The sequence below is a fragment of the Lonchura striata genome, chromosome 5, assembly GCF_046129695.1.
Source record: "Lonchura striata isolate bLonStr1 chromosome 5, bLonStr1.mat, whole genome shotgun sequence".
NCBI classification, from domain to species: Eukaryota; Metazoa; Chordata; class Aves; order Passeriformes; family Estrildidae; genus Lonchura; species Lonchura striata.
The window spans coordinates 11292262-11316645 of record NC_134607.1 but is presented as its reverse complement, the minus strand read 5'-3'; the positions used below and the strand labels follow the sequence as shown (position 1 = coordinate 11316645).

Sequence of the window (24384 nt, the reverse complement as noted above, 5' to 3'; positions counted from 1 at the left end):
GTGATCTAATTCATTTCCCATATGAGTTCTTCATAAATTGCTTCATTTATCAGGAAGAAATAAAGGAAATTAACTCCTAAAATATGATCAATGTAAACAGCAAAATATTCAATAATGGAAGACAGCAAAACAGAACAAACCCATTTTTTTTAAACTACAGTTGACAGAAAAATAACTGAGGAGAAAAATCATTCTGTATTGCTTAGCTGTTCAGAGTATCAACAAGAGTTGAGGGCATAAATTCCTAGCAAGTAGTGAATGTTTAAAGATAACAAGTTATATAAGCAAAAGAGAGAAAGTAAAAAATAATCACTCTACAGACCTACTTTCAAGTGCCATTTGACAAATTCAAGGAAGCAAATGTAATTTCAAAATAAGATTTTTTGGTGGAGACGGTAAAAGTATCATGGCTGAATTAACAGTGCAAAGGTATTGCAAAATTAACCTCCAACTGGCATGTAAGAGTGGGTATATTGAAATTGAGTCAGTAAACTCTGGTAAGGGTTTATATTAAAAAAAAAAAAACAAAAAAACCCAAAAAAAAAACCAGTACCAACTGGTTTTTTTCTTTTTCTTTTCATGGAACGACAGAATCACAGAATGGGTCAAGCTGGAAGAGATCATAGTGGGTCATCTGGTCCCACTTCCCTGCTCAAGCAGGAGAAATCCTGAAAAAAATTTTCAGAATTTAGAAAAAAAAAAAAAAAAGGCAAACAAAAAGCCATGCCAGCAAAGGAAAAGCTGATTCTTGCTCTTTTCATTTTGATTCTGTCTATATACATGGCAATCAAGGACGTATCAGGAATTCAGAAATTCATTTCTCAAATTTGTCACAGGATTTTAATCAATCCTTGTTTTTTGCTCCTTTAAATTCCAAGAAAGTGAAACTTCACTCTTCGCAAAAGAGTAACAGATCTAAAAATGCACAACTAGATTAATTATGTGAAGGTGAATTACATGAAAACGTAACAGGAAAGACTGATTAGAAGTACTTGGTTTTGAAGAGAATGAATAAACAAATATTTCTGCAGCAGCAAATGACAAGATTTCTGGGAATTGAGAGGAAATGCTCAAAGAAGGCGACAAGGTAAGTACTCTAAGTAATTTCCAAACCTATTATAGTTGGAATTATTGAACCAGAAAAGTTATGCCCACTGCAGTGTTAGTATTTTCAGTCTGCTAGTCTTCAGCATTACTACTCTCATTGCAAAAAATTTGGCCAATGTCTCCTAAAAATGCAAATATTCACAAGATTCTCAGAATCTAGTTTGCATATAGCCCCTTCAAGATCAGGCATTTAAAAAATTTAATAATTACCACCATCAGATGGGAAAAACACAGAGCCTCTTTCAAGAGAAGAAAAACATAATCAAAGTTAATAAAAAAACAATTATTAGAGAAGCATGAAGCACATTTTGAGTAGTTATAAAAGCAATTATTTGGAATCAAAGAAAATTATATTCTGAAATTATATTCTAAGAAAATTATTATCTCCTATGAAACTGAGTTTCCAATTGAAGTAAATATTTTCCCTGGCATACAAACAATTGCTGTAAAAGAATAGTACTTCTTACATTCTACATTCTAGGAGTTGTTAGGAGACATACTGGTACTTTTATAAAAGATTATGCAAAACATGAAAATGAACCATCCAAATACTAGAGAAGATAAGATATTCATATTTCAGCAGTTCGTGACTATTGTCACACCAGTTTCCTGCTTGTCCACAGGCTGTTCTTGAAAGCATCCTAAACTTTAAAAGATTCTAGCCAGTGGAATTTTTATTCTGACTGATCAGTTGTTTTCCTATTGAAGATAAACCAGCACTTCTCTGAGAGAGTCTCAAAGAGACAAAAAATTTCATGCAAGAGATTTTGAACTGCTATTTATCATACAAATGACAACCAACATCATGACAGAGTGGCAAAAACATTAAAGATGTGGAGGTAACTCTAGTTGTTTTAAATGCTGCTGCATCTAGAAATGTGAGACATGTTTCAGACACATAAAACCATCATGAAAAATAACTGCTGTAGATATTTATATGTGATATTTTCATACACATATAATTGACTATTTCAGCAAGAATAAAAATTGTACCTTGCTATAGACACATTTTAACACCATCTGCTTTGATTGAATAGTATGACAAATTTCTGAGTATTAAAAAAAAATCTGTTCAAAAATTTGTTGATTGTTTTTCACCATGTATTTTCACACAGGACATGAGTAAAATCACAAGACCACGTCTGATGTTCCTTTTCAGAAGGCGTCAAAGGTTTGCATCTTAGAAAAAGATGAGGATGAAATTTGTGATTTTCCAACTTGTAAAGAACTGATATGTTTTCTCTTGGCATTTTCTGATATCATCAGACTCTAATAAAGTAAAACTGACAAGCATAGCTTTCCTAAATATTCAGTATATGACATGAGTGATTTCTGGCACAGAGAAAAAGAGTTCTCTTTGTCCTGTTCATTGATGGAGGACACCACGACACTGGTGTCCCTGAATGTGCCACAAGAATGTGGCAAACCAAAGCCTGGTTTGCTTTGTGAAATATTGGAATCACAGAATGGCCTGGGTTGGAAGGGACCTTGGACGTCATCAGGTTCCAAACCCCCTTCCATGGGCAGGGACACCTTCCACTGTCCCAGGTTGCTCCAAGTCCCGTCCAACCTGGCCTTGGACACTGCCAGGGATGGGGCAGCCACAGCTTCTCTGGGCGCCCTGTGCCAGGGCCTCAGCACCCTCACAGGGAAGAATTTCTTCCTGATACCCAGCCTAAACATTCTCTCTGTCAGTGCAAAGCCATTCCTGTCACTCCAGGCCCGTGTTGAGTCTCTCCATCTTTCCTGTGGGCTCCCTTCAGGTGCTAGAAGGGCACAATGAGGCAATCCCAAATCCTTGTCTGAACAATCCCAATTTCCTCAGCCCTTCCTCCCAGCAGAGCTGCTCCATCCCTCTGCTCCCCCTGGTGTCCCTGCTCTGGCCTGGCTCCAGCAGCTCCCTGTCCTTGCTGCGCTGGCCCTGGGGCTGGAGGCAGCTCTGCAGGGGGGTCTCAGCAGAGCGGGGCAGAGAGGCAGAATCTCCTCCTCCCCTGCTTCCCTCACCACTTTGGATATGGGAGTGTATTTCCTTGGGAGAATCAGCAGCCCTAGAGGCTGTCACCTGGGAAGGAACCATTCCAGTGATCATCACCCAAGATGCTAGAGAGACATTTTGCTGACAAGCCTGACACATAATGATCAAATATTAACTGCAGGTATTTTTCCAGCTGGAAACTGGGATAGGACCATGCAGTGAGGTCTTTCACTTCTTTCCCCATCCTGGAAAACACAACCTTGTACACTGAACATTATCAGCAGAATAGCGCCTCTCTGGACAGGATTTTCACCTGCACCTCCACCTAATATAATTAAGCTTCAAAATCAGAAACTTCAATAAAGTCTAACAAAAGGTCAAAGACAAAAAGAGAAAAACAGCTTTTCCTCCATCTCAAAGACACTTTTGTGAAGAAGGGGCATGGGAATTTAGAGGAGAAACGAGAGTAAGTAGAAGACATGACAAAGGAGTTATCATGAGATAATCTTGTTTGTGTGGAACTGGAAATAAAACAGCAGAAAATTTAAAAGGAATGGCAAATGATCACAAAATCTGTATGGTTTGACAATTTTACACAGGCTTAAAACTTTGAAGGCAAAATACTGCTTGTAAGGCAAGAATATTAGAAGGTAACAAAAAAGGGAAGCAATTTCTGTGTTGTGTGTATACTTGTTACTGCTGCACCAAAAAAAATTCTTTACAGTGATACAAACACTCATAAATCTCCATGTAAATGTGGCTATGCATCTACAATCCAATAACATAAAACAGCAATGAAATCTGTGTATAAATATCAGCTGTAATTTCATCAAACTCAGTTGCTAGCACATAAAATCATTTGAAGAAAAAGAAGTGTGAAAATAAACATGAAAACATACATTTAAGAATAGATATGTTCAAAAAGAATAAAAAACATACCACCCACTTCTCAGATCATTCAACAAAATTTTATGAGTGAATAAAATCTGCCAGTATAAATCATATTTAATTAAACCTGATAGCTCAACCACAAGCACCCACACTTGTCTATTTGTTTAGGCTTCAAAATCTCAGTGTTACATTACAATTAGAGGTGAAAAACCTCGATTTTATTGAATGAGAAATGACTTGAAGTTAGTGAACAAAATACACACTTTTTCTGGGATCCAAAGGGGTGTTAAATGCAGACATGATGTGAACTGGGCACTGTGTTTTGTTGTAACCACTCCCTGTACTATGAAGAAGAACAGTTTTTTACATTGTTGGATTCTCCCCAGGTAAATCTGCACCTCTTCAACATGTTTCCACACTTCTTCCCCATTTTTGGGGTTTTGATGCAAATCTGACTGATCACAGGTGAAAGTTATTGCTCAGTCTGTAAGAAAAATCTCAAAAAATCTTCCTGTGACATTTCTGTATCTCATGAGGTTCATTCCTTTTTAAGATTCAGAAAATGATATCAAGTTAGCAAATGATGTGCTCATTTCAGAAACGCAAACCATTTTTTAAAAAAATTTATTTTTACTTTGTGTTAGACAGAGCTTTATAGCAAGTATTAAATAACTGCAATTTGGTGCAATAACCTCACTCATGATGCAATCAATTTCTCCACATTATGACATCTGTCCTTCACACTGTTTACACAGATTCTTATATATTTAATACCCATTTGCACTAGGTGTTAATTGATATGGTTAGAACAGTCAAATAGTGCTAAAACACTTCTGGAAATGGTGGAGTCTTTCAAGGGCGACTTTCAATGTATTTAGGACTAAGATACGCCACAAAAATTTAAAGAAATATCCTCGGTATTTTTTGCAGAATTGTTGCTAACACTACTTAAAAGGTAACTTAGTTGCAATATAAGTGACTCCAGGGGGCTATTAACAAATTAACTTCTTGGGTTTTAAACTCCCTTGCTCATGGTTATTATTACTTTGATTTAAGACCCGCACTTCAGATCTTACTGATAACAAACCAGGTTGACACTGTTCAGAGACTCATCACTAATTGCTCTGATCTCAAATACTTGCTGTGCAGTGTGCTTTTACTCAAGTCATGCCAAATGAGCCAATTTAGGCCATTAATGCATATATGTATTTCCAGATATTATATAACCCCTCATAGCTTTTTATTTTTAGGTAAGATTTCTACAAAATAAAAATAGGTGTGGACAACACATTTTCATCTACCATCTAAGAACCTTCTCAAAATTTGGACCAAGAACTCATGCAAATCTCACATAATCAAATCTTGCATTTAACCGCAAACTGAAAATTAATTGAATGGTTTCTCCAAGACCACAGAAAATGGCAGCTGCTAAGAAGTAAGTATTAAGTTGCTCTTTTTCCTCAGTGCTACACTCTCCTTGTATCTGTTCCAAGCAGGCTCCAGTGCTATAGAACATTTTTGATCCAAATGGATGAAGAGTCCTTATTTATTTCGCATTTTAAAATACTTGTGTTTAGTGGCACACTGAGGAAACAAGGTGAGAGATGGATCATTTTCTTTGGGGATCATACGTGTTAATATTTTTTTTTAAACAGGAAAAAGTTGACACTAAAAGAAAATTATGGAAATTCTTGCATGTGCACATCCATACCTGAGCATCAAGGAGCTCTTCACATTTGTGAGAATGCTTTTCAATGGTTAATATATACTGCTTTTCAATAGCTGCCTCTTGCTGCTGAACTGTAGACTGTAGCAGTGCCTGCAAAAAAAAAAGGCACAAAATACTCAACAAATATATAAGTGGGATGTTTATTGGTAATTGCAGATCCACTAAGACTCATCTATAACCAGAATGTGGAATGCTGTTATAAATTGGAATGTGCAAGGATTAAAGTACCTTTCTATGTAATACTACCTTGTTTTCAGTCATGACTAACATTTTTTGTATCTCAGATTTCTTATACAGTCTGCCTAAAAGACAGCAGCACACAGAAGATAGAGAGGGAAAGTATTTCTGTTAAATATATTCATTTTAGTGGGACCACACAAGAAGAGGAGCATATGAAAGCTGCTGAAGAGAAGGAAAAAAAAAAAAAAACCAAAAAGAAAAAGGCAGACATATTTCACTGGCTGACAAAACTCCAAATCCTCTCGCCACTGTGTAAGATCCCATGGGCCAAGCATGATCTTCACAACCACAAGTCAAGTAAAAGCAGATGGAAATTCTGAGTAACATAAAACATAAAAGAATGCCCCCCCAGGATGTTCACACTTGAATGTGAAGCAGTGGAAGGCAAAGTGTGGAAAGCCAAAGTACCCAGGCAGTAACAAACAGCTGATGGGAGCAGGAGCTGTGAGTGTGTGAGCACATGTTTGTGCACACTTCTGAACTCAAACATGCTTGGCTGAGCCCTGCAAAACCTTCAGCACCTGAATGCAGAAAGGGAAAAAAAAAACCTGAAGATACATGAAAAACCAAATTATGATTTGGAGAATTATGCTCAGGTTTCCCTAAACAGTGATGGGAGCTAAACATTAACCTGGCTCATGTGATTTAAATCTTTTTCCCTGATAAAATCTTTTTGCCACTTTCCAAATATTCATCAGGCTATTTATACACAGTACACCAAACTATTCTTAACTAGTAATCAATATACTGAATTAGTCAAAATGACTGGGTAAGTTAAAACAGACATGACTTTTACAGAAAACAGACCTCTGGCCCAAATGCAGACAAAGGAAAAAAAAATCCCCATCTTTCAAACAGTCTTTATTTTAGAGATGCATTTACTTCATGGAACATAACACACACATCAAATAAAATTTCGAATACTTTAAAAAACCCCTAAGAATGTCTAAAAAAGATAAAATCTCCTGACAAGTTTTCAATTACCTTTCCAAACTTTCCACTAACTATCCTTTTATGCCAAAATTGCTGTTCTTCAGTAATGTACCATGGTAGCAGTTCTCAGCACAAGTTCAGTGATTAAAAAGGTTAAAACTTGTGCTTAATCAAACTGTAAGAATGCATTTATTGGTGTTTGCAACATATTTAGCGAACTGTAAGTTTACTTTCAAAAAAGCCAATTTATTTCTAACTAAATTAAGTTCTTTCATTCATAGAAATTTGAGCACTCAGAAAAACTGAACGCTCAAAGAAGTGTAACCTCTGTACATGAATCTTTATACTCTGCATAAATTAGAAATAGCCACATATCACTGGCAAAAGTTAAGCCTGGACCTTGGGATTTGGGTTCTTTCTTTTACCTAAATTATTGTAGCAAGGAATGTTTCATGTAACCACTACAAAAGAAAACAGAATAATTCCATTCTTAGGGAACACAGTAGCAGAATGGTCATTAGGCTGCCATGGCATTTCTCAGACAGTTTCTTGCTCATGCCAAGGGTTGAGTCACTTTATGCACTTTGCTGTGCAGACTTCACTGGCAACTTCTAAAATCCTATTAAATTGTATAAAGAACTTTCAGTTTTCAATGGAATAATTATTATTCATTGCATGGCATGTAGAGGCTGTTAAATTTTTTAAATTAACTTTTTAATACTATTTATCTTTAGAAAATACATAAAATTCCATGTTCAGAAACAAAAGTCTTCCTTTTCTGTTGTACTCACTATTAACTCAGTTTAAATAGTACCACAGCGTTGATGCTGTATTTGACTCTTCCACTAGTTGGTCAAGTGAGGAGAAAGAGAAAAATCTCCCTACAGGTTTCTCAATGGGAAATACAGCACAGATGTGTGATACCTATCCAAATCTCTGGCAAATTTCAAGATAATCAACTACTCAAATTTAATAATTTAAAGAAAAAATGTTTACCAATTAGCTCATTTGCTAAACTGAAACACACATTTGGCTAGTTGATAATCAGTATCTCTAATCTTATAGTTACAATCACACTAAAAGACTTTTGATTAATTGCTATACTGGGCAAATACTCTTATCACTGCTGAAACACCACTTTCTTCCTTAATTAGTTAAGGAGGAGCTATTTATTATGCTGCTGGGCTGACATTCCATAAATCTACAGCAAATGACCTAATACCAAGCTGGCATTCTTGAAGCAGTCTCCTTTTAATGGAATAATTTCAAGTAAGGTTACAGCAGAATGTAGCCAATGGCACCTCTTGCATGAAGTCAAGGGTAGGATTTCAATATGAGTACTCTTGCTAATTAATTTTTCCTTCTATATATTTTGCAATGAACTTCCTTGACACTGGTTGGGAAGGGTTATCATAGAATCACAGGATCATAGGATTTTAAGGTTGGAAGGAAATTTAAAGATCATGTAGCTCCAACTCCCTACTATAGGCAGGGACACCTTCTACCAGACCAGGTGGCCCAGAGCCCCATCCAACCTTGGCTTCTTCCCCACTTTCTGATCTCACTGCTAACTCAAACTGTCAGAAAATTGATACTGCTTTTCTTTCAATAACAAAAATATCATGGTGGCTTCTGACAGAACAAAGAGAATGAAACCCCCTTACGTTCTCTGTAGAGTCTTCATGATAGTTTGATACATGATGCATTATAAAAATCACAGAAAAAATGTTATTTCCTCAAACCATTATAAAAATCTTCACACATCTAAATGACTGCACAAAACACTCTTAAATTAAACTAGGTAAACTAAGTAAATTAGTCTGAACCCCTGTTTGAGCTCAGATAAAGAACTAACCTTAGCTTTAACTTTCATACATTGAAATAATTTTAGAAGACCTTGAGCTAAAAGTAAATTCAAATATCATAAAAAGATCCATGATAACCCTGGGAGGTTCTTAAGGGAATACACATCTATTACATGTCTTAGCACTGGTCAAAGTATGTAGTCCTGAAACTGACAGCACACTATCTGTGTGGTGGGAATCCTGGAGAATGGCATTCCTGCACACACATCACGGACTGAAAAATTGCACTGGGCCCAATATAAGAAGAAAAGCTTAAAACCAAGAATGATCACAACACTTCATCCTGTATTTCTACAGTGTGTTATATACTGAGTACCCGATTATCTCTAAAATTTCTCCTCATACTTAAAAGACAAAAGTGCAGTAACTACGCTTTTGCCAAAAGTGGACACCCCAGCCTATTTTTAATACAAACCTACTTGCACAGCCCCAGTGCATTATGTGTTCATTTTAATGGCAACAGAAACCACAGCTACTTGCCCAGACAAATTTTTTTGTAAGGCCAGGAGCTAGACTTTATGAGAAACCTTCTTGAATTAAATAGCCAAAATAAGACCATTATCCAATTTTTCCTGAATTCCCTAAGAGTAACAAATTACCAAAACCCTTTCTTTTAACTCCCTCTTTTTATTTTAGGAAAAAGCTAGTGAGAATAAAGGCAATGGGAAAAACAAAGCAGAGTTCATTATTCTCTCCTATCTCTTCTGCAAAAAAAAACATTAAAAGCAATTTTGACCCATGTAAAACACAAGCTTCCAGATGCACAGCATTGTGTGAAAATGTTAAACCTGCTCATATGTAACATCAGTTTGAAAAACAAATCATGGTGTATGCGTTGCTGGGTTATCTTTTAGAATGCTTCTTAAAAGCACTGCATCAAAAGTCAAAGTCAATCCAAAAGAATATCCTGCTCAAGCATCACTGGCTTGTTTAAGTAGCTAAATGGAAGCCAGTACACCAAACCACCTCTTTACTTAAAAATTACTGAGTCAGGATGACCAAAACATGTAATTTTTTAAAATAAAATTTACTAATGAAGTTACCACACTGCTTCAAACATGTGAACTGTATTAAATACAGCAATAGTACTTTGGAATTTTTATGCTTTATAGCATTAGACAATGATTAATCTAATTCAGCATCCAGTCTCCACCATTTAATAACTTGCTACTACTTAATGTACGGGTGAAATGCAATTAACCAATTGCTGAATGATGAAACAGAGCAGAGGACACAATGCAAATTCTTTCCTGACCCATGGAAAAGATGTAGTAACTCAATAAAATGCAGTATTTTACTAGTTGTGCTATTATTATAATAGATAATTCAGCTATTAGCTAAGGCAGAGATGATACAAATAAAACTATTTAGAAGACTTCTGAAAATGTCTTTTTCAAAAGAATTCAACTTATCCACTTCAGATTTTGCAGATTTTCATGACTGGGCTATTTCCAGGTGAGCTTGCCTTTTTAGTGAAAATGAATCATATCCACTTAGGTGCTATGGAATAAGGGCAGTTAAATAAAAAAAGGGGTAATGTATTTTTTGCAGTGATAGAAAAATTGAATTTTATTTGTTGAATATTTGTGGATATTTGTTGAATATCCACAAGCATATTCCACTGCTTGTGGCTGAAACTGTGTTGATCCATACCAGTAAGGATCAACAGCTTACAGTTTGGATACTATGCTGTTTATCTAGATAGCTCAGTTTTACTGGTATGTGAGGGTAAAGGATTATTTTCTACAAAACAATGTTCTCTCAGACTCCTGCCAGAAACAAACTGCAAACTCACTCTTAATCTTCTATTAATCTTCCAATTTTTATACTATTTAACACTCGATTTATTATTCTATAGTCAGAAGCACATACAACATTCATCCTTACTAGAAAGGGAGAGATTCCTTGCAATTTTTATAATTACTTTCAAAATGTAAAGACCATTTAATCAATGATAAAATACTTTTGATAGCCAGATCTCTGAAAGTATGAGACTTGATTGTACCTTGCTTGTATTGGAATTCTGTAGAGACTTCCATGGTAGCATCACTATTGTACAGAAGTACTCTTATACTGTAAAATCCCAAGGAATCTCTTTTTCCAGCCACCACCTCTTCATAAGAAAAAATAACATTGTTTCATATTCTAGGCTCACTTGAACTCTACAGTGACTTCCACATGAACAAGCATAGAAGTTGGAAGTGAAATACAAGCCCTTGCAACAATTTTGGATTTGTCCTTTTATTCATGTGTCAGGTCTTTCTGAGCCAGGAGGTCAACTTGGAAACTTAATAAACTAAGCTGATGTTTAAAAGAGCTGAGAACTGGCCACATTTCAGAGTTTTCCCTCACTAGGGATAAACCATGTCTAAAAAAAGATATCCTGATTCTAGATTAACTTCTTTTGTAATGAAATCCTTCAAAATTTCCTTTGTTTATTAGAGGGTAACCTTTCAGTTCAGAGGTGTATTATTGGCACAAATATTTTTGAAAGAAAATCAGATGGCTCCCACATATTCCATGCTTTGAAAATCTGTGTGTTCTTACATTCTAAGAATCTGAAAAAACCCCATCATCTTACTCTGAAAACTGATGGACAAAACTCTTACTGCAGCAAGGGCTGGGAAGAACTTTTCACCTTGTAGTTCATTTCTATAAAGGGAACACACATCTGATTCATGCAGGTTGTCTTTTAACACTATTAATTGCATAAAATAATCTAAGGAAATAAAACCCATCAAATAAATACATGTGCCTGTAACCTCATATTCTTTAAAGCTTACATTAGAGGATATTTCACAGGATGAGAAATAAAACAGATTAAATCTATTAACTCATCTATTTACAGAACTGTGACAATTTCAGAACAAAAGCTTGACTAAACAAGCACAGGAGAAATTCTTATGTTGCTTGTGGTAAATATCTTAAGATGTGATGTGATCCCACAAGCAAAACTTCCAAGATCTCCATTTACTTTTCTTTACCGTGGTTAATTACCAGGGATAAAAGTTTAAAAAAACAATGACATGAAAGACAGAAATAAAACAAAATTAGGTTAACATGAAGAGGGGAAACTTGGCCTACACAGAACACTGAGTTAATTTTTAATTTGCTTTCCTGTGGTTTTTAATATAAATTTTGTGACTGTATTGTGGATGGTTGATTTGTTATAAGGAAGATTAGAATGTGAAACACTTAACAATGGCCAAGGCTTTTAAGGGTTTGTGTTACATATCATCTAATGGTCTCTATTAATGGATTTCTCAACACATTCAGCAAGTGAACATTCCAAAGATAACTGAATTTAATTCTAAAAGCTTTGGTATATCCAGGTCCTTGAAAATAGGTCATTCAATGTTTGACTTGTGTAAGCTGCATTTTCAGCACTGCTGCCACATTAAGAAGGACCAGTCAGCAGTAGGAATTGAGGGGTTTTGTCCTCAAACTTGAGTGCCTGGTCTGTCCAGGGATACTACACTAGTGAAAGATCCATGTAGAGAAATCCTGTGTTTCTAAACAATGCTTATATTTAGTGTATTACTTCTCATAGAATGTTTATATTCAAGTTACATAAAGTCACTCTTTTAATACCATGGAACCATGACATACCTCATACAAGACTTCCTGTTGCCTCATGTGGTTACTTGAACACTCTGATGAGAAATAATATCAGATATGCCAAGCTCTGAGTAAATTACTGCAATCAACCCTGTCTACAAACATGAGGTGACTTATTCATCAGGGTTTTTAAAAAAACCCAAGCATTTTTTTGGGTGGTTGTTTAATACCTTTCTTGTAATCCTTTGCCATGTACTTTAAAGAAAAAAAGTAACACCGTACCATCAGTGGAGGCAAAATCTGTTCTGTAATTTGGTTTCATGGTATTAAAGAGTGATTTATGTAACTTGAATATAAACATTCTGTGAGAAATAATACACTAAATATAAACATTGTTTAGAAACAGAGGGTTCAATTAACTCCCTAATCTTTTGTGCCAAATCACTGAAACCAATAAATATAAAACTTATTTTCCAGAAGGCATGTCAGATCTACCCAGCTGCTGTTGACTGGCAAAACAGCTTTCAAAAATTATTATGGCACATAAATGTATCCCTTTACCCAACTACAAAGGAAGAAATTATTCCTTCATAGGGCCAATATAGCTCATGCAGAGTTCTCCTTTAGTTCACACAAATCAATTAAAATGGTGAATAATTACACCTTGAAAACATTCAAAATTTTAATTCAACACCATAAAATTTCTGGATTTCACAATTTTCTTATATTTTCAGAACTAAAAAGAAGGAAATGTAAGTGCAGCAATTATCAAAAGCTCACAAGCTTTTTCAATTGTAAGTCCACACAGGAACAGACAGATATTTTACACATATCTAGAACAAAACAGAAACTAAAAATGCTGCCATTGATGTTCAGTGGCACATCCAAAGGTGCACATTCCAAATAAAATTCCCTGTTGAGAATTTCTAACGCAAAGGGTTCCTCAAAGAATTAAGGGACGAGGAGTAAAATTCTCCCCCAGAAGTGAAGTGAGTGAGACATGGAGAAGTGGGACACCACCAGTGGCCATGTTTCAGCTTTCTCAGGAATGGAAACTTTGAAATATTTTTCTGGACAGGTTCAGAATGAAATTAGTATAAGTCATATTGATAGAGACAGACATCCACAGAGAGCTGATTGCAATATTAGTTAGAACTCTACTACCAGTTACTAGCAAGATTATTAAAAGGCTTTCTTATTATCACAAAATCATTAATATTGGAAATGATTGCTAAAATCACTGAGTGCAACCCCTAATGCAGGACTGCCAAACCCACCACTACATCTTCCTGCCAGATCATTCTTTGGTTACAAATTTCTGCTACCAAACATTAAAATCTGAAATTCTTCTTCACTAACTACATTGTCAGATTTGTGTTCTCAGCTCACAGTTGCCTACCAGGTCTTAAGTTTCCCTTTTCATTTTCAAAACCAGCCTTAATTTCCATTTCCCATTATCAGTTTTCAGTCTAATTAGAATTCTTAGCTTTACCTTCTCTTCCTAACTTGATTCAGTTTTTGTCCTTTGTGAGTTTCTTACTCAATAGTTTCCATAACAGAACAAAAGACACAGATTTATGCTCCATGGTAACATCCAGTCCTTTCATCTTACAAGCTGATTGGAACCAAAACAGGATGAAAGAAGAACTACAGATTCAGCTTTATTTCATCCATAGCTCCCTCCCTTAGTGCTGTGTGGATAAAAACGTGCTGAACTACTCTGTGATGCTGCTTTCCTGCAAGTGCAGCTCTGGAGACTGAAGAGGTCCAAAATGTAGATTTGTGATAAACAATCCAACCCAAAGTTTACCACAACTGACTGAGAATTTTGGGTTTGTTCTGGTTTTAAGTTTCCTTACTGAAAATGGCTAACCAACTCTATGTGAAGTTTTCCAAAGTGCAGACTGGGAAAACATGTAATGCAAAATTTCAGACCAAACAATCTAAATTGAAAGCAACAGAAAAGACAGTGAGAGAGGTTGAGCAATCAGCAGAAGCAGTACTAATAATTGTGCACTGCAGGCAGTCATCCTATCCACTGTTACAATAACACCATTTGGAAATTGTGTTAGCTTGGCAACTCATTTACCTTGAATTCTTCAACAATAATAGTTAAGGCTTCATGTCCAGCTTTTCTCATGTCTTCTAATTCCTGCTTATGCTTTTCCTGTACAAAAATACAGAAAACATTAGGCACATGGCATAACAATTTTAATTCATGAGAATGAATGAATGAATAAATAAATAAATAAATACCAATTATATTCCTGTTTTGGTATCTTTCATGAAGAAATGCACACAAGTTGATCCTTTAGATATTATATATAATGTATATGAATGTATACATATATATATAATACCTAAAGTGTGTGTGTGTATCTGTGTATATATATATGCAAAATTCAAGTAGGTCCCAGTATCAAACTTGTTTTTATTTCTTAATTTTACTTTATAGACCCTATACAGTTCTAAATAGCTCTCCAAATTTTTTTTTCCAGAACTTTCTTTGGTTTTTTGGTATACCTATGGATGGCAGGACTTCCAAATCACCTTCTTAGTAAATGTTATTTACTGCCTATACCAATAAAAACGTTGAGATAAAGTAGTATCAGATTGAGTTTCCTCAGAAATGCACATTTTCTTCTACTTATTGTGTGACTCCTCTTCTATAATTTGTTTTATTCTTAAGATTCCCAGGAAAGTCTCCTTGCAAAAGCAATCCTAAATAGATTTTTCAAACAAAGCTGCATTGTTCACTTTTTATTGTCTGCACAGTTATGTAAAAGGAACCTGGAGAGAAACATTCTATTATTTTTTCCTTTACCTAATAGTTTGCTAAGGCTGCAATGTGAATACCTCACCGGATTTTCACCAGCATCTCCCTCTTATCAATGAGCAGCACCACTTTTTCCAATCACCAATTACTAAGATGAAAAACATTCCCTCCCTCCTTGATCTTTGCTTCAGGGTCTGTTCTTGTATTGGCTCATATGGCATGATGTAGTTGCTTTAAATTGTCTTGGATTTAAATAATTGGATTTTCCTGGTGCAGAAAGCAGAAACACATTAATGACAAATGTTACTTTGCAGTGATCATAGGACAAAACCACACACAACTTACACATATAATTTGTTGCTTTTTGGGTCATAATACAGTTCAAATTAATTAATACAATTCTATGCTTCCTAAGACCTGTGTGTTTGGAATAAGAAAAACCTAGCATCTAACGAAGCATGTAAGACCATTAAAAATTAATTAATCAGACTGTATTTAACTAGAGATTTCTGCTCTGTCACTCAGTTCCTTTCTCTTGAAAGAGTCATTCTTAGCAAAAAACTAGGAGACTACAGCTACAAAATCCTCTTACCTCTGGCCCAAATTTAATGAGACATTTGGATTTTCTTTAATAAAACTGTGGGCTTTTGTGAAGCCCAGCAAGAACAACTGCTAAGTAGAAGAAGAATTAAAGATGGAAATATTTTACTGTGCACATTAAATACTACATCTGACAACAACACACAACATGGGACTACATCATTTCAATCCCACTGTGATGCAATAATGTATCACTAGCAACACAAATCATTCAAAATCTGATATTATACAGATTAAAAAACCCCAACTGTTTTGACTGAGGAAGGAAAGATATCCCATTCTGCTAGAAAGCACAGTGCCTCTCACTCGCAATACCAGGCAAAGCAAAACAGAGAGAAAAAATTACATTTGTCCCTTTACAATAAATTCCTCAAGTTTCTAGAACCAGTGACTTGTTCAAGGTCATGTCCTAAATGTGAACTGGTAACACAAGTTGAATCATCTACACCAAGGCATTCCTGTAGCACCTGTAAAGAGTCTTCTATTCCTGTAGGAAATGTTCAAGGCAGGTATCTGAGTTGCTGCTGACTGCCTGTCTTCTGTAAGGCTCTGGTACCCTTAGAGGTAGCTGACAGTCTGAGCCAGTATCTCAGAAAGTACTGCACTCTCTTCCCTCTTAATTTCTGCACTCATGCTAGAAGGCAAACTGTAGCTCCCTGCTGGTAACTGAAGTAGAAGACAAATTTAAAATCCATCTTATGCAGCTTTGCTTTACACAATTACATCATTAAAAGTCCTCATAGTGGTGTCCATTGCACAGAGATTTTTTCTCCATAAAATCAACTCTTTTTCAAGAGCACCATTTAAAAAATTACAAATAACATTTAGCATCATAACATTTTTGTTAAGATACAGGTAAGTTCTTATTTGAAGATATAAATATATCCTTCAATTCACCCAAGTACAGAGAAAAAATAGTAATACTGAATGCAAAGGAAAACGGGGTAAACATGATGAGAATCAATAAGAAACTGAGGTAAACATGATGAGAATCAGTCCATAATTGCTAATTAATATATACACTAGAGTGTGCTATTGTGTATAAAATAGAGATTGGTCACTATTTCTGTTCATGTGAAATAAGAATGTGAGCTCTATAGAACTAAGACACGGGAATATCTCCAGGTCTCTAGCAAAGCAAGTATTTTCACTTTGGTCCTATCATCAACATCCTAGTGAAAGATAGAAAGCTAAGAACCTAAAGATAAGGAAAAATACAGGGAGGAGAGAAAATATTTCAGATATACCAAGATAATCAAAACCCCTACATTACACACAAACTCACCACAGGAAGCAAGGAGACACTGATTTATTTCATACAAGTAAACATAATTTGTACCTGGAGCATAACAATGGAAGACTCTGAGGTGAAAAATGAAGTGAAGTAGCAAACAAACTTTCACGAGCAACTGCCTAACATCGTGGTGCTGAGGACATTTCCTGCTGAGTTAGAAATGAGTTGAGCCAGAGTTGAGTGAGTGTGAATAGATCAGCCTGCTGGGAATATTATGACTGATTAAATGTAAAAAACTATGCAAAGGAAATAGTATGGAAGAGCCTGCACATGCCCCAAACTAAAACATAATTACAGTTCCCACACCACTCTCTGAGTATTTGAGGTGTACAAAAGGATCTCTACTCTGTCACATTTAAGACATTAATATTTTGTGAAAAACAATTATAGTTTATATCTTCTCTTTCTTCTTCCCTACAGGATGTGCATACACATACCCTCCACTGAAGAGGACATTAAACGATAAAAATAAGTGCTAAAGCTAAAATGTTGTTAGTATGAATGCATGTTTTACTACCAAAACTGCATGATATATGGTAAATAGCACCTACACTTGGCTGAGAAAGCCTTCTCTGGCTTCCTTGAGGTTTTTAAAATATTACACAGATAGTTCATTGGGATGAAGCAGGGACGGGAACACAAGACTCTAGTATTCAGAAGGTGAAAAGAATGTGTTTAATAGAAATTAGCACATCTTTTATAACCTGACTCTAAGCTGAGACTTGATTGATCTTAAAGGAAAAACCTCTCACACTATTGATGAACTATGAATACCACACTCTGGAAAATCATATCTATAAACAACATGTGCAGAAAGAGAGATAATAATTGTTTTAATTCTTCCTCTGAGTTTTCTCACAGCTTCCCAGGAAAATCCTGGGAGAGCTATGTCCCTCTCTGTTCAGAGGATATGTGATTACCACATGAAGCTACAAATGTGGCAGGGCAACTTATATCCTGGATACTTTCCTACTTCCCCAGATAATCTATGTGGTAGGGCAGGATAGCAAGAGGAAGCAAGGAAGGAGGAGTGAACAAGAGAGCAATGCCAAGGAAGCTAACAAGAAGAGAACATTTCCATTCAACAACACAGTAAGCATAAAAGGAATTCTGAGCTTCATTAGGATATTTTTATATCTCTTATCTCAAAAGCATCAGTCTTCAGATCAAATGAAATTCCACCATTGTCCATAAAGAATAAAATATTAACTTGGAAAGGGTTGCAGGTGTCATCAATGGCTACTGATACTGAAGCCAGTTTTAACACCCAACACAACTTTACATAGTGGATGTATTTACAAATATATCAGTATAAATGCAATTCTTTACTGTAGTACACTTCATGATACATATAGATATGTAGGAAAAAACTATACTAGGAAAGTTTCCTTCTTTCTATAGATAGGAGACTGACCTGCACAATGCAAGGGTCTGGAAAAAGGGTAGCTTAGGGAAAGAGAATCATTAAGGAAATTGAACATAATTAAGTCTGTGATGCCTGACAGGATGACCCAAGTGCTGAGGGAGCTGGCAGATGTAACTGTGAGGCTCCACTCAATACCTGTGGGCTGATCACAATGACTGGAGAAGTGTCAAAGAATTGGAGGTAGTAAATGTCATCCCTGTCTTCAAGAAATGACAAGAAACCACAAGGAGCTAGAGGCTAGCCAGTCCCAACTCAGGACCTGGGAAGGTGACTGAGCCAGCTCTTCCTGTGACAGAGGGAAGTCTTTCACAGTAGGGGGCTATGTTTTGGATTTGTGCTGCAAAACAAATCTGTATCTCATGGGTATTTTACTTACTGCTGGCTTTTGACACTTCTCTGAAATCCTCAAGGACGAGCTGCCTAAGTGCGGTCAGGAGAAGCTGAAGAAGTGGATTGAAAACTGGCTGAACAGCCATACCCAAAAGGTGGCAGCGTGTCCCAGGGGACAAGGAGCTGAACATGAGGCCAACAATCCTGGACTGCATTAGACTAAACACTGCCCCCAGGTCACAAGAGGTGATCCTACCCCTCCACTTAGCACTGTTAGGGCCTGTCCAGCTCTGGGCTCCACAGTAGAAAAAAACACATAGGTATACTGGAGAGAGACCAGCAAAGGGACACAAAGATGATGACAAGTCTGGATCATCCTTCACATAAAGAGAGACAGAGAGTTAAGACTGTTATGTCTGGAGAAGGCTCAGGGAGATCTTATCAATGTATATAAATACCTGAAGGGATGATACAAAAAGAGCAGTCAGGCTCTGGAATGGGCTGCCCAGAAAGGTGGTGGAATCACTGTCCCTGGAGGTGTTTGAAGGGAGACTGGATGTGGCACTCAGTTTAGTTGATAAGGTGATGTTAGGTCATAAGCTGGACTTGACGATCTCCAAGGTCCTTTCCAACCTAGCCGACTCTGTAATTGTTTTCACCAAGTCCTAACACACCACGTATTAATTCTGAGGCTACTAGGTTTTTCTCAGAATTTTTCCACAGGAAGTACTAAAAAAGATCTTACAAAGCAAACAACAGTGGAGTGCAGCATATTTCTCACAGGTGAGTCCTTTCAAAGGACCCACTGCATACAGCTCACTACAGTACCCATACTGTTTTCCAATATTTATTCTGGATACAATATTTTATTACCAGTTTCAAACATATGAAATGTCAAATGTCAAAACTAATAGTAATCAAACCCATAATTTATATCAACAAAACTTTAACTAGAGATACCTTATGCACCAAAAATTGGTAACATTTCCATCCAGAGCTTGCTAACCTTTGAGAAGTAACTAACATATGCTTTAGAAATATAACTAATTGAAAGAATATAGATTGAATTTTCATAGAGTTGTACTATTCATAACACATAATGATGTTCACAGCACATTCCTAGAGGATAACTTCAGTCTTTTCATAGATGTTTAAAAACCCAAGATGACTACAAAGAAATTTGACAGTCAAGTAGCTTCAAAAGCATGCAGGAATAAATTTCACTTCAGCATGAATAAACTTTCCACTATTTACTTCTAGAAGATATAAAAAAAAAAAAACTCATAGCATCATTATATGTCAATACACTAATAATTTTATGCTGAGCTCTAAGATTAGCATATCTTTGAAATTTTTCCAATGTGATAAAAAAACCTAATTGTTTTCTTCCTTGTTTTTGAAGTATAAAACATAAGTTTCATTATAACATGAACAATCATACTTAGCACAAAATCAATAGAAAGGTAAGTTACATCTTTACATTTGAATCTCCTTTTCATTTTCAGTATGTGAACTATTTTGTCTGCCTCTTTAATTAAAACTCTGGGAGCAAACAATGGTGATGTACTTATCTCTTCTTTCAATCTTAACTCCTTTTCTGTTACTAATCTTCAGTTACTAATCTTAACTGATTAGTAAATATATTTTTGAACAATGAAAGCATTCCAAAGCAGACATACTATATGAAAACTAGCTGACCAACAGCTATTTTCCTATCAAAGTACAAGCAAAGCATCCTCAACACAAATTGTTGCCATACTCATTCTGGGCAACAAACACATTTTTGTTTGTTGGTTTCCAGAAGACAAGTGATAATGTGCAAGTTGAACAAAACTCAGAGAATTCACTGGACAACCAGAGACACAAGTATATTTGCATCAACTCACTGTATTTGTTTCATAAGAAAATTGACAAGAATTTAATCAAAAAATAAAATAACCATCAGCTTAGGAAATTGAGCATAAAATCAAAGAGTTTGGGATAAGTAAATACCAAGAAATACAGGCACTGAAGATGACAATACAGCCTTTTAAATTCTTTCTTAGCTGAAGATCTGCATGAAAAGCTTCTCTTGATCATGTTATTTCAGAGAAAAGAGGGATATGAAATAAAATCAGATGCTCATCAGTTAGACCATATTGTCCAAAACAGAATGCAAACATCATCTGCAACTGAATTCCCCAAATTTTCCTCCATGAGAGAACTGTTATCAAGCTGTAAACTTCAGTATTAAATTGTTGGTTATTTGTTTTACTTCCTGAAAACGTCATAAATAGTCTAAGCATGAAGGGAGAAAAAAAGAAATCCAAGGAGATAGAAGTTACACCTTTACCACAGAAAACAAAGAAGTACATAAAGAAAAGAGGAAAACTAACTACTGCTCCCTTATTTTAAGATACTGCTATGAAAGGGACTTTTGCCTAAGCTCAGAAAAATTCCAGCTGGAGGAAGCATCTGCCACAGTCTAGAAAAAGGTAACCAAATCAGAGATATAGATACAGATTTTATAAGGAGGCCATCACACTTCCAGTGTATCTTAGGGAACTTTTAGTGCAGCTGAACAACTCTATTCTGCTTCCTGTAAAACCTCACACTGAACATGGATAGGTTTCATAGTACAAGCTCCTATTCTAACATGGCAGATATACTGAAAACCACCAAAAATGTTCTATTCCATACAACAATTATTTAAGTTTACAGTAACTGATATTTTGACTAGTTTACCATTTCAAATACTGCATTAATCAGATTTTTGGTTCAGGCATTCCTGACCCTGCCCTTAATTGGCAACGAGGTAGGCCAAATTGGAGTAAAATATTCCAAATAATTCAGCCTGGGGAATATCCCCTGGACTGCACTTAAAACTTTAGTGACTGGAAGTAGGTTATTTATTTTTCTCAGTTTGTAACCAAAGTATTAAATCACAAAATCACACAATCATTCAGGTTGGAAGGAACCTCTCAAGGTCATCTAGCTTAACCTCCTGCTGAAAACCAAATCAACACTGAATTCAAACCAGATTGTTCAGATCCTTGTCTAGTGAGATCTTGAAAAAGTCTGAAGATGAGGATTTCACAACATCGCTGGCTAAGACATCCTAATGCTTATCTTCATCATAAAATGCTTTTTTCCTTATAACAAGTTGCAACTTCCCATGTTTCAGTCTACCACCATTTCCTGCTACACACCTCTGCAGAACATGCCTAGCTCTATTTTTCTGACAACTTTGTAGATATTGACCATCTGCTATTAGGTTTCCTCTAAACCTTCTCTTCTCCAGACTGAGTCTGTGTACACCTCAATCCTCTCATCCAAAATCTGGGAGTTTCCTCACAGAAGGCATGTTGATCAGGCATAATTTGTCTTTTGGTAAATCCATGTTGGCCATTTCCAATCACCTTATTCATGTGCCCAGAAATGGCTGCCAAGAGCACCTATGTGATAATCCCAAAGATCAAGAGGCTGATGTGCCTGGATCCACCCATCCATCAACCTTCCTGTCTCTTTCCAACAACTAGCAGCTTCCCCTAATCTCTAAGTGGATGCAGAACTTTCTCATGGTGACAGCAAACTCTCTCATCACTCCTGAGCTCTGTGGGCTGAAGCTGCTCGTTTTCACAAATGACATCTCTTCTCTCCCATTCCTTTTTCCTGAGACGATGAAGCTCAGGTTCTGCTTGCTTCCCAAACACCGTGCATTTGTATGTGTACATTTGGCATGGATCCCCAGAATCCAGTAAATTGTTGTGCTGGTTGAAGTATGAGAGCTTCTTTGGGGTTATTTCTTTCACCACCTCCCACCTCTGAGGTGACTAAAACCCCACTTACAAAGAGATGTCAAATGCACACATGGAAGAAGAAAGAAAGCCTTGCTTTGCTCTTTTACAAGCAACAAGATGGACAAATTAAGATGACAGTACTGAATTCTTAATAATGATTTAAAGAACTTGGACTTGATTAGCAAAGATCAATGACAACATCCTGACATCATCCAATTTTCTCACACCAATGAAGTTCCAACTCTACAGTATTTGTAACAAACAAACAATCAACACCCCAACCTCTCCCACAAAACCCCCTTATACTTTGGATCCTAGATATAAACCTGGACATCTAAAGAGCAACCCCAGGTGAAAACTATAACATACATTTATTAATGTCTCTATTTTAATTACTGTGAAACACTGATGGTACTGAACTAACTGCAAACCTAGTTACTTCAAAGGAGAAAAGTTGTTTGAGGATGCGGGGTAGGTGGTAAATCTAATCAATCTGTTAAAAAAAAAAATTAACATAATCTCTTCCTCAAAGCAAAGCAGTCTCACTAAAATCACTAAACCAAGGTAAAATCAATTTTTTTTCTAAGTTAAAACAGAAAACATCAGATGGAACCTTCAGAAAGAGTCAGCAATGATTGATGCCACATTAAATTTCTTAGAGGTAACTAAAAGCCATGCTGGGTTTTATTTGGTTTTTGGTGGTTTTTTTTTTTTTTTTTTTTTTACTTAAACTGTGATTTAAGAAACAGTTTTTTAAATTTAAATTTAAATTTTTTAAAAATTACAGATAATTAAGCTATGTCAACTAATGAATTTTTAATATGTATTACTATTGACCACAAAAAGAAAAAGTAAATGGATTCATACAGATAAATATTCAGAATTACAGAGGTACAGTGAAAATAACAAAAATAGACCTGTGCTTTTCAAAATATAGTCCAAAAGTAATACAACTTAAGATTCTTGACATTTTTATACACTCCATTTACTTCTTCATCTTGACAATATTAACACTTAAACAAAATTAAAAGAAATAGTCTTTGATAAGTGCATAAATATGAGGCAGGGACTGACTTTGTCATTACTGTATCTGACAGTCATTCACTGTCCAATCTTTTCCTTGTTGCCTTTTCCTTGTTTCTAGAACACCCCCTCACTTTCTTCCACCCCTCAACTCCATCTTTCACTCCAATGATGTTAAAACCACGATTCTCATATTTGAATTTTTTATTTTGAATTACAGCTCCCTCTTTAATCTATTCAATATGCTGCAGTTAAGAACAAAAAGGCAATCTCCCCCTTTCCCCCCTAAAAAAACCCCAAAATCAAAAAACCCCACAAAATATCCCACAGCAGCCAAAACGTTTCCCCCCAGTAAGAACCCTGTTGTTGCTGAAAGATTGAGAGGGAGAAGCAGAGGAATTCTAATTTGGACACAAATATTGTTTCCTCTAACTCTACAAACCCAGACCATAAAAATGCCGCCCCTTTCGAAGTCCCTCAGTTCCTTTCTCCAAGCCAACTGGCAAGGAGGCAAAAACAAGCTCACTCTTCCTTTGTTGTACGTGAGAAATTAAAATATAAATATATTTTTAAAAGTCTGTAGCATTAGGACTGAATTTGATAGAAATCTTGAGCTGTGTTTTAGCTTGGTTTGAAACTTCTTGGTATTTTACACTATGTCAGACCTCCCACAAATTGGCTTACCCAGATGAGAAAAATCATGATTAAGACACGTTCTTGTTCTGAGCAGCTCCCCTCTTCAGAGGGACACAAACATTGCTTACAGTAAGGCTCTTGGCTAAAAGTGTTTGCAAAAAGGGAAAGTAAATCCTGCTGTAATATAGCCTTCTCAACTGGATGTATGCAGATTTATTAAGT

The 24384-nt window shown here is 35.9% G+C and overlaps 1 protein-coding gene across 7 annotated transcripts in view; it reads right to left on the bottom strand.

The window, feature by feature from the left end:
- CCDC91 (coiled-coil domain containing 91) overlaps positions 1-24384 on the bottom strand; it is a 116040-nt gene that overhangs the window by 47574 nt on the left and 44082 nt on the right. For all 7 annotated transcript variants that reach the window (XR_002465785.3, XR_013339998.1, XM_021535092.3 and 4 more), the window contains 2 exons: positions 14388-14465; positions 5685-5792 (listed from right to left, as the gene is read on the bottom strand). Coding sequence is in view for 5 of the 7 variants with exons in the window: in XM_021535092.3 (XP_021390767.2) it covers positions 5685-5792; positions 14388-14465 (186 nt within the window). In the remaining 2 variants the exon portion in view is untranslated. The remainder of the gene's footprint in view (positions 1-5684; positions 5793-14387; positions 14466-24384) is intronic.